Here is a 17188-nt window from a genome sequence, read left to right as displayed (position 1 = left end):
CTGGTCACAGGGGAGACTTGCTTCTTCTGTGGTGGCCTCTGCTCCCAGCTCAGGGTCGGGAGGTCAGTGGATGGCAAGCTCATCTGAGCACGGGCTGGAGCAGGGACCCCCACTTACAATCTGGTGTCTCTTGGTGCTAGAGAAGAAGGTGTCATGGTTGTCACTCCCAAGGAACCTGTAGGCGTGAGAAGAGCTTCTGGGGTGCAAAAGCCTGGGCACCACAAGAGAGTAAGCACACACAGGAGTACACACATGAGAAGGGCACATGTTCACAGGGGCCCGTGAAGGCCTGACGTGTACATCCATGTGGCCACACAACACACCCTCAGTCCCTCATCCTGGGAGGACAAGCACTGGCACCCAGCCCGTAATCAGTACCTGCTTTTGTCTTTCTTTCCCTCAGACAGGAGGTTACCGTGGGTTCCAGAGGTATCACCCACCAACACACACATAAAGCAGGGGAAAGAGTGACCGGTTCTTGAAAAAGCAGATTCCCCTATACCTTTGGCCTTTTGGACATGGCCAGTTCCCTTTCTGTTTCTCTGCAATACTGTGATGTCAGCCATTAGGCCCTCACCAGAGAGGAAAGAGTATGACCTCTCTCTATTGGTCTTTTGGTCTCTAAAACTGAGCTAAATAAATCTCTTTTCTATATAAAGTACCTAACTTCAGGTATTGTGTTGTAGCATTTGAAAATGGGCCAAGGCCTTGTGTGTTCAGCTGCAGGACTTGGGGGATGTTTGTATCACTGCATAGCTGCCTATCCTGATTGAGACAGGTGCCTTATCAATCTTCACATGTGCCATAGGACTTGCCCACCTAGGGGGATTCAGGTTCCTTTGTTTCACCCCACTTGGGGAGAGAGCATCAAGGTTAGTTCATCCACACATCTATCCTGCACGAGGCTGTCCTGCCAGGAAGAGCTGAGCTTACCGTGGCAGCTTGCTCACTTTGAACTGGCAGGAGTTGTACTCAGGGGGCATGTCAGGCACGTCCTCCAGCAGGATGTTGGGGATGCCCAGCCAGGCCAGCAGGTTGGCTGACCAGTTGGAGGCCTGGTTGGGTAGCTCCTGGAAGGAAAGCTGTTGTAACCCCACTCCTGAGAGGAGGGGCATTGCCCTGCTACAGACCTGTCTCTTTTTGGGCCAGAGCTGCTTAGTTTATCAATTTGAGTCAGGAGACAAGAGAGAGCGAGCAGTGTGTCCCTGTCCATCCCCTACACCTTGATGGTCATCCTCTAGCCTAGAGCTGCCTAAGCAGGTGGTCCAGAGGCAAGCTTAGAGCCTGGGCTGCCTCACACACTGTAGGCCCCTTTCTAACTCCAGAGCCCATCATGCAGGGCACCACGCCTGCCCTTTCATCCAACTCACTTCAGATGGCAGTGAGTAGGAGGGGCCTGGAGGACCCCTAGTGGGGACCCTCCCAGGGCTGCTGGCCCAGGCAGTTGGCCCCAGTACTAGTAGGGAACAATCATGAGTGGCCCTAGGTCCCCGGTCCCCATACCTGCAGTGGTAGCTTCAGACGAAGGTCTTCTGCATAGTAGCAGAGCACAGGCCAGGGGGCACTGAGGAGGACGTAGTGTACTGCAGAGGCCTTGTCCTGGACATTGTGCTGTGGGCACCAGAGGCTCTGTGAGGGCCTGCGGGTGTGGGTATATACACACGTGCATCTACTCACACCCTGAGGAGAGGGCTGGCTGGCATTGCCTTAGCCCCAGTGTCAATGGACACCCAATGGCTTTACACCTACTCAACAGAGAGGCTGCACCCTGAAAGCCGCAGCCAACACAGCCCTACACACTCTTGAAGAGAGCTTGCAGCTGGAGCCCGCGTCCCCTGTGCCCTCCTCCATGACCAGCACAACCGAAGAATCCCACCCTCAAGCCCTGGGAGAGATGTTGGCTTATTCAGAGACCGTGTGGTCCCCTCCCCATCTCCTGGCTTAAGTAGGCACTTAATCCAGGTTTTGACAAGTGCATGTGACAGGCACTCCTGCAGCCCTGGGACCGGTGAGATGGAACTTTCGGTCTCATGAACAAGCTGCTGAGTCTATAAATGTTTCCCAAAGACCTCGGTTTCTCAGGGGCTCCCAGCCCTCATCAAACATCATGATCATCTGGGATTCCCCAAATGCAGGTGCTGATCCTCTCCTGCTCCTGGGGAACAGACCTGGGCTTGGGGCTTTGGGGCACCTCTGCCTGGTTGTGACATGTGCTAGGAGCTGAGAACTGCCACATAGACTGGCAAACAAATCAGGGATGTCACCCACTGGTGCCTCTGCCGTTGTCCTGCTGTGTCCTCAACTAAAGGACAAAACTGCCCAGTTCTGGATGAAGGGTTTTTGCAAACTCATGGGTCCATATTGTCCCACTAGCTTTTTCCATAAAAGGAAGGGGTGGGGTCTTCTCATCTCAACCCATCAAATTGTTGGAGAGGGAAAGGTGTTAGCCTTTGGCTCCAAAATCCCAGCATGTACATGTGTGTTAATTCCTAAGAAAGTTCTGGAAGGCAACAAAGCAAAGTGTTGGTGGGGGAGGATGAGCGCAAGTGGGAGGGCTGAGGGCTGCTCTGCTCATTTTCCGTACAGTTGTAGGAACTACACACGCTGAATTCCATGATGGATAGGAGTGTGAGGTATGGGGCAGTGGGGGTGGTGAAAGCTATGGAGAGCACAGGAGGATCAGAGGCAGAAGTAGCTCTGTCCACAGCAGGTTAAACCAGGACACATATCTACGGTGATGGGCAAGCCATGCTGGGGAGATGCTTGTCATGCAGGAGACCAGCAAACCATCAACAAAGTGCTACACATTTGGTAAGAGAAAAACCATGAGCCAATAGGAGGGAGATGAGACACAGAAAGGCTGTTTGCAGCACAGATGCTCCCTGATTTTCCATGTGCATCCAGTAGAAATCAGATTTAGACTTTTTTTTTTTTTTTTTTGGTGGGACTGGAGTTTGGACTCAGGGCTTCATGCTTGCAAAGCAGGCGCTCTACTGCTTGAGCCACTCCTCCTGTCCATATTTTGCTCTGGTCATTTTGGAGATGGGGGTCTCACAAACCATGAGCCACTGGCACCTGCCTGGGTCAGACTTTGATTTTTGAATTTTGATCTTTCCCTAAGCAGCAGTACAGGGTCCAATCCTCTCTGGCGATGCCAGGCAGTGGCAGTGAACACTGCTCCCAGTCCGCCTCATGATCTCAAGAACATCCAGCACTCCACAATGTACTGTGTGGCTAAGCTAGGATATTTGGTAGGTTAGGTGCATTTAATGCATTTTTGACTTAGGATATTTTCAACAACTGAGGATGGATCTATCAAGATGTGACCCCATAGTAAACAGAGGAGCTGCTGTAATGGAAATGCAAATGGTTTATAAACGTGTAGAAAGTGCCCAGCCTCTTCTGGAATCAGAGAAAATGCAAATTTAAACAATTGTGAGGTGTCACCAGACACTTCCTGATTGGTAAGAAGTTAAGAATATCAAGTGTTGGGAGGATTCAGAGCAAGGGGGCGCTCCCTCATGAGAAAAGGGTATGGCTGCATGTACAGACCTGGGTGGCCCTAGAAGAAATGCCTGTGCAGGTGACAGGGCCACCTTCGAGATCACTAACAGAAGCTAGCTTTCCTAATGGTTCCCAACTGGGAACAAGGCAAACACCCATGCGCACAGCATCTCAAGATAAGCTGCACTGATGGGACTTTCCCAAGCTCCAACAGAAAACAGAGGTGTAGAGTTGAGTGACATGGAATGTTAAACACTTGAGTGTAATTAACGTAAATTTCAGAACTGATTCCTCCACGGAGGGGACACCTGATGGCAGCACCTGGAGACAGAGGAAGGTGGTCAGGAGGGCAGGGCATGAGATAGAAACACAGAGATGTAACAGGTGCTTAAACTGCTTTTGCTGAAAATCACCGACTCATTACTGGGGCCCATGAATTAACTAAAAGTGGGAGGAAAGCTTGGCATCCCTACCTCTATTTTTGTATCTATCTCACTCTGAGCCATTCACCTTGCAGTCACCTTGGAATCCAGGAAGGACAGGACTGAACATGTTTACAAGGAGGGATGCAGGAAACATTTTCCCCAAGGAAAAGAAGAGCAGAGTCATGGCAGGACAGACCACCCTCCAGGCAACGATGACATGCTTATCCTGACTAGATTGTTCCTCTCATGTGATGAGCAAGAACAGCTTCTCAGGAACCCCTCCCACAGCTGGACTGAGATAATGACTAGCCCAGGCCGTACTTTGAGCAGGACTGTTTAATCATCACGCATACCTTTCGTACCTGCCCAGGTTCTTTGTCTATTTAAACCCAAAGCATCTGTCTGTACCCCAAAGACAGGCTGAAGTATGCAGTGTGCCTCTTCAGTGGCTTCCAGCCCGTGCTAGGCAGGAGGTAACAAACCTCCTTCCTGTCCTTTACCAATGCTCCTCTTTTATTGGGTGTATTGAGGCAGGTGGCCCATCTGACATGTGGAGCCCCAGGATCTTGGACCTGGAACCTGAAACTCTGGTTTTAGAGAGATCTGGTAATGAGGGGCACAGGGACAAGATGGCACTCTGCCCCAAGAGCCCTCAACTGCCTGCCTACCTAGCCGTTACCATGCATCAGCACAGCTGCTCCCTGGGATTGTTGCTTAATCCTGTTATATAATACACAGGAAAGGACTTTTTAAACTGCTACCCATACCAGGAGTGACTGCAAATGATTGTCCAGACAAAAGCTTTAGTGATGGATGTGGATGGATGTGTGCAAAGATGGCTTTGCTCTGAAGGCTCTGGCTTCCAGAGCGACCCAATGTGCTGTCTCCATGTCAGCCAGTGGCTAGTGGTCCCCCAGCCAGGGGAGCTCCCTGAGGAGTGGGGTGTCCAGCAGGTCTATGGGACCTGGTTTGCTCCATGTCTTTGGCTGCCATTCCCTCAGCCCTGTTGGGCAAGGTCAGAGGTCAGAGGTCACTGAGCAGAGCAGAGACTAGGGCCTACCTATGACCACTCACCCCCTGTACCTGGTCTACTCGTAGCCCAGCTGCACGAAGATTTTCCAGAAAGGTCTCTCTCCAGGCCCGGTGTGTGTCTGGCTTGTCCCTGGTGCTGCTGTCCCACTGTCCACCCAGCCTCAGCTCTTCCTCCCAAACAAGGACAAAGTCTGCAAGGACCAACAAGGGCAGAGGCAGGGAACATGGTTGAGGAGGGTGTAGGCCCTTCCCTGACCTGCCAGCTTCCCAGAGAGGACATCAGGATCGGGATGAAGTAGGATCAAGCATGTGAACACTCAGCCAGGTCCTTCCAGGCCCTCTCTCTGATTCCCATCAGGGCTGAGAGGACCCACGAGAGCTTCCCAGACAGCCGTGTATTACTGATGAGGAGCAAGGCTGGTGAGGGACTGGGGACATCCCTGAGATCCCTCCTCTAATTTTGTCCCTGCAGGGTGTGTCCCAAACTCCTAAAGGGACTTGGTTAGGCAATGACTTCTTTCACAGGACACCAAAAGCACAATAATAAAGGACAAACACAAAATTAGAGGACACCATCAAAAAGGTGAAAGACACCCAGATATGGACTTCATCAAAGGACACAGTCAAAAGGTGAAAGACACTCCAGAAACTAGAAGGAACTGTTTGCAAATAGTGTTTCTGATATGGGACTTTTATAAAGAATTTAGAGAACTCTTACAACAATAAAAGATAACCAATTAAAAATGCATAAGGATTCTGAACAGATAGTTCACTAAAGAAGACATTAGGGCTGGGGGTATGGCTCAAGGGGTAGACACCCTGACTAGCAAGTGTAAGGCCCAGAGTTCAAAGACCAGTACTGCCAAAACCTTAATATTAATTAATTAGAAAAACAAGGAGGAAGAGGAGATGGCCAATATGGTTCATTATTAAGGAGATACAAATCCAAACCACCATGAGATATCACTTCACACACCCACTAAGGCAGGCATAATAAGAGACAATAACCAGTGTTGGATACAGTGTTGCTGGCAGGTTGCAAAGTAGTGCAGTCACTTTGGAAAAGAGCTCAGCCTTTCCATGAATGTTAAGCATTGAGTTGCCACATGACCTAGCAATTCCACCCAAAAGTATATTGTCAAGAAAAATTACAACCTATGTCCTCACAAAAGCTTGAACATAAATGTTCATCATTACACTATCCACAAAGGCAATAAAGGAAAGAACCCAAATGTCCATCAGCTGATGAACTAATAAAAATATGTGGTAGAATATACAGTAGAACATTCTTTGGCAACAAAAGGAATGAAGGATGAACCTCAAAAACATTATGTTAAAAAAAGAAAATAGTCACAAAAGATGATTCCATTCATATGAAGTGTCCAGAATTGAAAAATCAATACAGAAGGAAAGTAGGTTAGTGGTGCTTGGGAGGAGGGGATAGAGGAGGATTGGGAGTAAGTACCACGAGGGGATAGAGGAGGATGGGGAGGGGATAGAGGAGGATGGGGAGTAAGTACCATGAGGGGATAGAGGAGGATGGGGAGGGGATAGAGGAGGATGGGGAGTAAGTACCACGAGGTGAACATCTGATGGAAATGTTCTAAAGTTAGATAATGGTGATGGTGTCACACTGAAAATCATAGGTTAATACTGCATGGGTGAACTGATGGTATGTAAGTTACATATCAAGAAAGCTGTTTCAAAAAGTAACCATAATATCAGTGTTCTTTGGGATAACTAGAAGACAGATCAATAACAATAATCACACTGCAGCTGGGGATGTAGCCCAGTGGTAAAGCCCTTGCCTAGCATGTGTGAGGCCCTGGCTTCATTCTTCAGCACTACAAAATCAATTGATCAATCAATCAATCAATCAACCATCAATCAGAACAAATAAATGCAGATGGGGGAAAATGGAAAGAACTAGACAAGAGAGTAAAATACATGACATTTTATGGAAGTGTTAAAAAAATCTAACTTACACATATTGAGTACCAGAGGAAGAGAGTGGATGAGGAAGAAATAATAATCCAATATTCCAGAATCATCACCCAAAATTGATGAAACACATCAATCCTCAGATTCAAGGGGTTCAGAGAACCTGAAGCAGCTCCATCACTGTCAGGCTTGTCAGTTCTTTAAGCAGTGATTGACAAGATCATATTAGTCTGTTTCTCATTATGAAATGAAATACTTGAGGCTGGGTGCTTTATAAAGAAAAGAGGCAGGATTGGGGGATGTAGCTTAGTGGTGGATCACTTGCCTGTTATGTACAAGGCCCAGGGTTTGATCTTAACACTGCAAAAAAAGATGAGAGAGAGAGAGAGAGAAGAGAAAGAGAAAGAAAAAAAGAAAAAGAAAGGAAGGCTGTGGTTATGGCTCAAGTGGTAGAGCACCTGGCTAGCAAGAGCAAGTCCCCAAGTCCCTAAATTCAAACTCCAATACCACCAAAAAAAAAAAAAAAAGGAACTAAAAAAGAAAGGAAATCATTTAGCCCACGGTTCTGGAGGTTCAAGGACATGGTTCTGGTACCAGCTGGGCTCCAATGAGGACCTCATAGACAGGAGTGTGTGCAAGATGGAGAGCGCACACCACCATACAGGAAGCCAGAAAGCTGGAGGAGCTGTAACAACCCTCTCTTAAGAACTAATCAGGGAGCTCAGTGTGTGTGGCTCACACCTGTAATCCTAACTACTCAGGAGGCAGAGATCAGGATCAGGAGGATCACATTTTGAAGCCAGTCCAGGCAAATAGTTTGCAAGACCCTATCTTGAAAACACCTAACACAAAATAGGACTGGTGGAGTGGCTCAAGTGGTAGAGTTCTGTCCAGCAAGTGTGAAGCCCTAAATTCAAACCCTAGTGCCATTTGAAAAAAAAAGAACTAATCATGGGTTCCACAAGAATTACCCTAATCCCTTCTAAGGACCTTCCTAATGGAAGTCTAATGGCTCCACCTCCTAAAGGCCCACCACCTTTTGTCATGGCCACTCTGGGGACTGAGCTTCCAACACACAAACCCTGAGGGAAACCCTCAAACCTTATCCAAACTGTAGCAGACATGCATGACCTTCAGAGAAAGAATAATAAGATTGACAGATGACTGCAACAGAAACAGTGCATGCCAGAAGGACAAAACTTTGTGTAAAATATGGAATATATAGAAGTATGTATTTCAACTGATGCAGGATTAACACCTTTGATAATGCAGAAACCAAAGCTGCAGCACTGGTTTCTAAGCACACCATGCCTTGAGTCTTTGCTCAATGAATGAGGGCACGAAGGTGTTTCCTGAAGACCTTTCAATTCTTTTGGGCACACATCCAGAAAGGGAAATGTAGGGAAATGTAGGAATTTGTGCTTGTTTCTTTCCTTCCTTTCTTCCTTCTTCCCTTCCTTTCCCTTCCTTCCTTCTTCCCTTCCTCCTCTTCCTCCTTCCCTTCCCTTCCTTCTTTTCCTCCTTCCCCCTCCCCTTCCCCCTTCCCTTCCCCCTTCCCTTCCTTCTTTTCCTCCTTCCCCCTTCCCTTCCCCCTTCCCTTCCCCCTTCCCTTCCCCCTTCCCTTCCCCCTTCCCTTCCCTTCCCTTCCTTTCCTCCCTCTCTCTTTCTTTCTTTGCAATACTGGAGTTTGAACCCAGAGCTTTGCACTTGTGAGGCAGGTGCTCTAATGCTTGAGCTATGTTTCCAGCATAGAGGCAACTCCACACTGTTTTCCACAATGGCTGCACCACTTTACATCCCCTCTAGCAAGGCATAAGCATTTCAAAACTTGTTATTTTCTGTTATTTATAGTAAATAGTAGCCATCTTGACAGGTGCTGGGTTAGGGTCAACTACTTTCAGCAAGGGTCTCTCTCATGCTGAGTGGGCAGGGTGGGCACTGAGACCCAGCTAAGACTGGTGGTGCTGTGTCTGGGAGATGATGGTGGTTCTGGGCAGATGGGAGTGTGTGTGTGGGAAGTTTAAAGGTTTAAAGTTGGAAAAGACGTGGGGTGCAGAGAGAGGAGTCTGAGTTGTCTTGAGTTTGGGGCTGAATGCTGGAAGAAGGAGGGGACAGTTTCTGAGTGTGTCCTGAAGCAAGAGCAACCCATCCCCAGCCCCATCCCATGGGCAGGGACCGTCCTTTCCTGCTGTGTCCCTGGCTGTGGCTGGCTTGCCAGGTGGCTCTCACCCCACCCCAGCACAGCTATTGGCCCTAGAGCTGGCTCAGGAGATATCATAGGGAGGGCGGGGGTGACCAAGGCTTGGTGGTTTCCTGCTGCTGTCTGAGACACCCCATCTGTGACACCTCCCCCAGTACCAACATGGGCATGGCCAGCAGACTTTGGGAGGGGCTCACCGATCACCGGCTTGGCAGGGCTCCCTGCTGTGCAAGGAGCTTCCTGGGGTTCACCTGCCTAGAAGGAAGGAAGAGAAACGTCAGAACCCAACCCGGGATGACCTCTCTCTCCCTGTTGTCCTCCCCAACCCCAACCTGCTTCCCATCCCTTCCCTGCCTTACCCTAGACCATCTAGGGCCACAGAGGAACATAGAGGAAAACTGAAAACTACATGGGCAGAGGGGCTGCTGACAGGCAAAGCCAGAGGACAAGGCCAGCCTTAGGCATCCACCATCCTTCCTGCCAGGCTCCACTGGCCTCTGAGCACCTGGCAAGGCCTGGGGCAAGGGTCAGATTAGCAGGAACTACGGCTAAGACCAAGTAGAGGAGAGTCAGATGTCCCCAAGTGATCTTGAGGACCCAACAGAGGTGGCCACAGCACCGGAAGGTGGGATCCTTTTGGGTTTCCACAGGATCCCATGAGCAAGCTCTGTGCTCTAAGGGGGAAAGGGAGGGGCGCTTGTGTCACTCTCAGGCCACCGGGGCAGACACAGGGCTCATGAGAACTAGGGCATCCTGTAGGGCCTTGAAGGCCTGGGACCCAAAGTCTTCCTAACCTCACTCAGGATGTCTGTGGCCTTCAAGTGTCAGGCAAAGAGCCCTAAAGATGGAGTTGGACAGGAAGCTAGAATGTGGCATGGAGAGAGACAGTGTCCTCCAGTGGTAGCCAGCTGCCTTTCCCAGTTTGACTCAGGAGACAGATGTTCCCTTAGTGACCAACAAAGAAGCCTGGGCTGCGGCCATGGGGAGCTTCAGGCGGCAGCTGCACATCAGGCCACCTGGGACCTGTGACAAGTGTGGACCATGATGTTCTTAGGGTGCCACCCACCTGGGTGTCTGTGTATCTCATGGGGGTTTAACCCTTACCCCAATCCTAAGCTCTCCTGTTGCTATCTGAACTAGTCTAACCTTAAGGAAACCTGTCATGCACCTTGACCACTGCATCCTCACCCTCCTACTAACCCCAGCTGTGACCTGATCCTAACTCTAAAATGCTCCCCTACCCAGAAGGCTTTGGGTTCCTTTTAGGTGATGCTGTGTTCTGACAAACTGGTAAATGCAGAACAGACAAGAAGCAAGGTGACAAGCTCCCACATTTTCTACTCCCAGAAAGAGCTACTGTTAACCTTGCTTGTTTCTTTTTACATTCTTAGGCAATGAAGCATTCAGGATGTAGCTGAAGCCCACATTCCCTTCCCCTATGCTGCACACCTTTGCATTCACGGGCACCCAGGGATGAGTCACACTCCACACAGCCTCAGAAGCAGCGTTTCTGTTTTGAACTTGAATGCATGGCAGCACTGTGGTGCATGGCTCAGCTCCCCACCTCTCCACACTAGCTCTCTCAGCTGGGAGGTGCCCAACCCGCCTTGCCTTTGTATGGGTCTCCTGTCCCCTCCCCAAATTTCCATTTAAAATCAGTGGTTTCTGCACATCCTTCCATTGTCCTGTGAGGTAGTGGTGGCCTGACCGTGAGTCAAGAATACCTTATTCCTCCTGTTATCCAGGGTGGACAAAGGCTGGAGGTGCAGGTGGATGCCGCACCCACCTTTCAAAGACTCTGGGCCCAGGGCAGGGGTGCAGGCCCTGATGGGGGCTGGGAGAAACCTTGCAAATCACACAGAAGTCCTGTGAGCCAGAACCCAGGGATGGGGAGAGAAGAGGGGCTGCAGCACCCTGCTGCCTGCCCCAGGGCTGTTACCTCTGAGGCATGAGCTGTACTTCCATACGATCCTCCCTTCTCTGCCCCCGGGAAGGGCACATCAATCAGCACAGCGCTGTCCTCTTCCCGAGCTTGCCACCGCAGCATCCCGCTTCTGTACCCCAAAAGGCTGGGTGGTGACAGAGGGTGGGCTGGTCAGAGAGGGGACACATGAGACCCGGCCCTGGTACTACAGCACCGTTTGCAGCAAGCCCATTTTTTAGGTGACCAGCTTGCAGCAGCAGGCTAGTGCCATGCCACACTGTCCTATCTGAGGCACATAAAGATCTCTTCAGACTGGGCCACCAGCTACGGGAAAGAGCCAGCCAAGAGGAGCATCTGGCAATATGGTGGATGTACTTTGTGTACGTGTATGAAAGCAGAACAATGAAACCTGCTGCAATTGTTCTAAGGAGTGGGAAGGGAGATGAGGGCAAATGATGGAGAGGGTGAATCTAATCAATAAGGTATACTGTAAGCACATAGGTAAGAGTCACAATGTACTCCCACTGTACAACTATTACATGCCAATAAAAACAGAGTATCTGGGACTCTAGCCCTGCAGCTATCCATCTGTTTGTTGTCAGCCCAGTGAATGCCTGAGTCTCTCGGCCCTGAGTACTGGGGACAATGTGGGATAGTGTCCCCAGCAGAAAGGTGGGTGGGCATGGCATGCAGACTTCTCCTCCTTCCTCACCTGCAGGACAGGGGAAGGTGCACAGACAACACCCTTTAAAGCCATCTGCCTTTGCTGTATGGAGGACCTACTGCCAGGATCCTAGGCTTCCCCAAAAGGGCAGGGCATGGTCCCTGCAGGGTCTGGCCACCTGAGCCTGTGTCGTGGCTGCTGAGTCTCTCTCAGTGGGAGGACAGTACCACTATTCCAGGTAAAAGGTTCACACAGTGGTGCAGAGTGAGGGCCTGTGGCCCAGGAAGGAGGCAGGTTTGAACAGGGCTGGTGTTCACATGGGCAAAGCCCAGGAGGCTCTGATGGAGCCACTGGAAGGTAGAGGGCACAGCTCTCTAGGCCAACCCCTCATTTCAAGTGAACTGAGGCCCAGAAAGGCAGAGACAAAAGTCCAGGACCTGTTCCAGGACTTTGTTACAATGTGGTCCTCAGGCCACAGTTGGGGGGCCCTAGGAGCCAGTGTAGCAAACCATGGGGCTATCCTGGAGGAAAGTCTCTCCAAGGGCTCAAGTCATCTGGGAGCCCCACTCTCCCACACCTGATGTGGTGACCAGGGAGGGCCTTCTCAGAACTCTGTAGAAGGAAAGGCAGACAAGGGTCTGAACCAAAGGCACCAAAGGAGATCTGCTTAATAATGGGTTCACTGGACAGGAGGGAAAACAGACTCCTTAGGGTTGGGGTACCCTGTCCAAGGTCACACTGAGCACCTGTCCCTTCTCATTCCCCTAGGGTTTGGAGCAGCTTGGCTAGGTCTCTAAGGAGCACCAGGGCTGGCCCCAGCACTGCCTCCCATAGTCCACAGCATTAGGAGCCCCCGTGAGCTCAGGGTGCTGGTTTAGCCTCTCTGAAGTTTGTCTCCCTCCCTTCTCCCCTTGGCCAGGTGGCCAGGCATCCAGAGTTGGTTTCCTACCTGGCACAGTGGCTTCCAGAGGAGGCCTCAGAGGTCATGGCCAAACTCCCAGCATGAGCCTGGTTTTAGCAGCAGAGTCTGGGAGGTGTCCTGTTTCTAGGGCCCTGCACAGGTGGTGGCAGACATTCACATGCCTTCACCTCACTAGGCAAACAGGCTGGAAGCAGGCAGGAGAGGAGCCCAGCACAGCTGGCCACCAGGGTGAGTTCTCTCTAATCCTGGACAGGACCTGCCTTTGTTTGAAAAGGGGGTGTGGGGCTCTGAGCTTGCAAACAGGCAGCCTATTTTCCTAGAGCCTTCACACACCCCATATGCAAATGTGCCATCCCTCTGGGTGCCTTATTTGCTTAGAGACTCCAGTGGCAGCCTGAGCTGTCCCCAGCTGTCTGGGAGAGTTTGGGAAGATGGAATTCTCAGGGACAGTCATATATGTCCCTCTGCCAGAATCACTGCCAGGTGCACCTGGCAGCTCCTTTTACATAAGACTAAACTGTGGCTCCACAAGCTGATGCAGTCTGCACTGAGTTGTGGGCCAGGGTTTCACCCAGGTCTGAGAACATCACAGGTCACAGTGCCAGTTCTGCCACTTCCTGAGTGACCTCAGACATGTCCTACCTCATCATCACCCCCCAGTACCCAGGCCCTCTTTTTTCTGCTGAAACCCTCTAGTCAGACCCTTGTCCTGGCTGGAACCATTCCCTCATCCCCAACCGCCTCTCAGTGGCCTCAGTCCTTGGTACCTACAAGGGAACCCCTATTCTTGGTCTTATGTTATGCTCTTGAATAGTAGATAAGACCCTTGCAGGTAGCAGAATCTAGTGGGCAGCAGGCCCTGGGCACCCTGGGCACTTGCCCAGACTGCACAGGCCCTGAGATGACTCTTGAGCAAGACTACATGGAGGGATTCCAAGGAACCAGGAAGGGAGAGGAGGGAGGGTGGGAAGGGGGGAGCACCAGCAGGGTGGAGTCTCAGCAGGTCCTGCAGAGGGTGGCTGCACAGGAGGGTGGGGCATAGTGGTTCCCAGCCTGATGCAACTTCCTACTCTTGCTCTGGTCAGTCTCTAGCAAAGACCCATCCAGGAAGAAGCCAACTCCCAGGGGCTCCTCAGCCTCTGCTCCTGGTGGGAATGTGGTTCTGGTGGCCCCAGGGAGCTTGGGAGCAGGCTGCTAGGGAGAGACCAAGCCCCAAATCTGCTACACTAGCTTTATTAGGCTTTAACTTTTTTTGGGGGGGAGTGGAGATCCCCCTTGTGCATGCTAGGTAAGTGCTCTACTGAGCTAGAACTTTTTATATTAACTTAGGTAACATTTAGAAATATAGTTCATCAGTGAGACAGTAACAGTAACAGTGAGCTCACCCTACCCTGCCCTGAAGCCAAGTGTTACCAATGGGGAGAAAGGGTGGTTGTGATGCCCAGGGAGACTGACCTCAGGGACCCGGACAATCCCTTCCCTAGCCAGGAGCTACGCTTGGGGCCCCTAGCAGGCCAGGTGGCATCTTAGGCCAGACTTCTTGCACCTCCTCCAGGAGGGCCCTGCTAGGACCAGCTCCTTCTGACCTGCCCAACCCAGCCTCTCCTGGCTAGTCTCTAGGTCACTGTCCATCAAAGGTTAGAGGCCCAGAGACATTTTCTCTCCTTTTAAAGAATGCTCTGGCCTGCTGGGTTAAACCCAGGGTATTTGCTTTACCTACCACACTTGGTCTGGCACCTGCTTAGGGGCCCAGCAGCCCTGCGCTCTCCCTTGTTAGAACCTCTCCTCTCCAGCTTGGTGCCTGGGAAAGGGAGAGGGAGAGAGTGTGTGGGAGAACTGGAGGCCAGCACATGCCCAGCTCCTCTGCACTCTGTGTGCCCGTAAGGAAGTGTGAGGGCCCCAGTGTTGGAACCCGAGGGCAGGCCCCTGTTGTCCCCTCTCCTGTAGGTCCCACTGGGTGGGGGATGCACCTCTTCTATGCTTCACTAGAAGCATCCTGAGGGGTTCAGAGGGTCACTGCCTTCTCCCCCATGCATGCTCCTGATTTCACTTGGCTGAGAGCTGAGCTGGACAGGACTAGAGTTTGCTGGTGGGCAGGTATGGGAAAGCAGGAAGGGAGTAGGAGCCCATGGGTTTTTCCACCGGAAGGGTGGAAGACAGGGATGAGGGTGAGGGCCCCTGTAGGGAGCACTTTGCCCTCTGGTGGGAGGCAGGAGAGGGGCTGGGAAAGAAGAGATCATTTCTAGGAGGCCCAGGAAGGAGAGAGCTTACCTGTGAGCCCCAGCCTCCTGCAGATGACTTCTGTGCTGGCAGGTTCCTTGGGGGAAGCCAGCTGTTTTAATAACTTGTTAAGCTCCAAGATGTCAGGGAGCCAGAGGCCAAGGGCCAAAAAAGCTTGGAAAAGAAAATGGGTTCACTTTTATACACTGTGTTGTTTCCTATGGCTAGTGTAACAAACCAGCAAACTTCAGCATCTTACACCACACGAAGGTGCCACCTCCTTCTGGAGATCCCACGTCTAACATGCATCTCACTGGCTGAGGCTGAGTTATGGCTGGGCCTCATCCCTTTCTGCAGGCTCAGGGTAGAAGCTTTCTTTTGACTTTTCCAGCTTCAGAGAAGCTACATTTCTTGGTTTACAGCCCCTTCTCCATTTTCACAGTTGGCCAGCTAGCCAGTTGCATCTCTCAGGCAATCTAGGATGACCTCAGCTTCAATGCTTTCAAGACTTTTTGGTGTTTTTGGAGGTAATGGGGTTTGAACTCAGGGTGCTCTACCACTTGAACCACTCCCCCAGCCCAGCCTCAATGCTTTTGACTTGATTCTGCTTGCTGTATCAAATAGAAGATCCCAGTGATTAGGACATGGACATTTTGGGAAGTCTTACTCTGCTGACCATGCAGAGCAAGCTGACTCCACTTCTGTGGACAGCACATTGCATCTTTATGTAAGTCTCTAATGGTTTCCATAGGAAACATTTCCGAGAAGAGGGGTTTAGGTCAGAGGAAGTATGTGGTGTTACAGAACTGCCCCACAGCCCTAGGAAATTGACTGTTTCCTTGGTCTCATCAAAGAGCAGGATGCCTCCTTCCCCTGTGCTGTCACAACTTTCACAGTTACCAGCTACCAGGTACAAGCACTGCCAAACTGTTAGTGAACGATGACTTTAATTGGCACTTCATTGATTATTCAGAGACTGTTTATTGTTCACTTGTGTCTACGTGGACCCACAGGCTGGGCACAGGGGACTGTCTATGTGAACCCATAGGTTTGGGTAGGAGACCTGTCTACATGGACCCATGGGTTCAGGTGCAGGGGACCTGTCTATGTGGACCCATTGGTTTGGACACAGAGGACTATGTATGTTGACTCATGTTTAGGTACAAGACCTATGTATGTGGACCAATGGGTTTGGTTGCTGGGTCCACTGAGAACCCATTTAGGTGCAGGGCTTCTCTGAGTGTGTTTCAGCACAGGTACCCACATCATTTGTCTTGGGTGTCTATGTCTTTGTTCCTCAGACATGAGTGGTGTTTGGCAGAATTCCAGGGCTGTAATGCAAAAGCTCTATGGGCTACATCCATGCTTTTCTTAAGAGTTTGCTTTGTGATAGGCAGATGCTTCACAGATTCAGGTCACACAATTTATTTCGGTGAGGATTAGAATCAGGAAATGGACGTTAAGTCCCAGGCTAACCATTATGACATTACAACCTCCCTGGCAGCTGACCATCGAGTCAGCTTGCACATCCCAGGCATACACTCCATGCCTCCCCATGTACTGTCCCCCCCAAAACTGAACAGAATCTACAGAAGCACTGTCCACAACCTTCTGTGATGACAGAAACAAGATGTGGCCATGTGGAGTGTGGTAAATGCAGACAGGAGCTGGATTTCTAATTTAATGAATTTAAATTTGGACTGAAATTGCCATGGGTGGCAGAGTGGCCCTGTGCTGTACAGTGTAGGTCAGGAATCTCAGACCTCTGGCGACCATACAGTTCAATTCTCATCCTGTGGCAGGGGAAATCTGATGCTCTAAGGAAGGACAATACCTTTGCAGCATTAAATTCAGGCCCCAATGTGGCCAATGTAGATGTCACAGAAACCAAAGGATAATGGGGTAAGGTCAGGAGGCTTGTGCTGTAAATGGCACAATGTAGCTGGGGTACATGGGATGTGGCTGTCCACACACACAGCCTTTTAGCATAGTTCCTGGCACTCCAGCCATCGCTCCACAAGAGAGCTCTGAGAATCATGGCACCTAAGGCCAGACTATCTTTTACCCATTTTTTTTTTAATATATAATTTTTTTTTTCAAAATTGGCATTGACTGGCCTGAAAGACTAAAAAGTGTGCTGTTGCGGGTCACGACTGCAGAATTCTGCACATTGGCCTTTACTGCCCACCTGGGCAGCAGCACAGACATCCTAAAAGCACCCTCAGACCCACATTACATGACTCAGGTGGGGCTGTGGCTTTCCTCTGAGATGACACAGACACACACAAGGAACACGAGTGCTACGGGTCCTGTGTGCTTTCCATGGCTACAATGACTGTCCACAATTCACCAGGAA

The 17188-nt window shown here is 50.6% G+C and overlaps 1 protein-coding gene across 4 annotated transcripts in view; it reads right to left on the bottom strand.

The window, feature by feature from the left end:
- The window catches only part of Ano7 (anoctamin 7), a 30311-nt gene extending 17433 nt beyond the window's left edge, over nt 1-12878 (bottom strand). For 3 of the 4 annotated variants that reach the window (XM_074072268.1, XM_074072267.1, XM_020183066.2), the window contains exons 1-7: nt 12640-12878; nt 11042-11171; nt 9300-9357; nt 5013-5152; nt 1504-1611; nt 934-1070; nt 118-175 (exon numbers count right to left, since the gene is read on the bottom strand). In XM_074072268.1, the coding sequence (XP_073928369.1) occupies nt 118-175; nt 934-1070; nt 1504-1611; nt 5013-5152; nt 9300-9357; nt 11042-11171; nt 12640-12677 (669 nt within the window). In that variant the 5' untranslated portion in view covers nt 12678-12878. Of the gene's footprint in view, nt 1-117; nt 176-933; nt 1071-1503; nt 1612-5012; nt 5153-9299; nt 9358-11041; nt 11194-12639 lie in introns of all 4 variants that reach the window. The other variant, XM_074072269.1, reaches the window with a different exon arrangement.
- Between the last annotated feature and the right edge of the window lie 4310 nt (nt 12879-17188).

This window comes from Castor canadensis, chromosome 4 (genome assembly GCF_047511655.1).
Source record: "Castor canadensis chromosome 4, mCasCan1.hap1v2, whole genome shotgun sequence".
NCBI lineage: Eukaryota > Metazoa > Chordata > Mammalia > Rodentia > Castoridae > Castor > Castor canadensis.
This window is presented reverse-complemented; position numbering and strand designations above follow the sequence as displayed.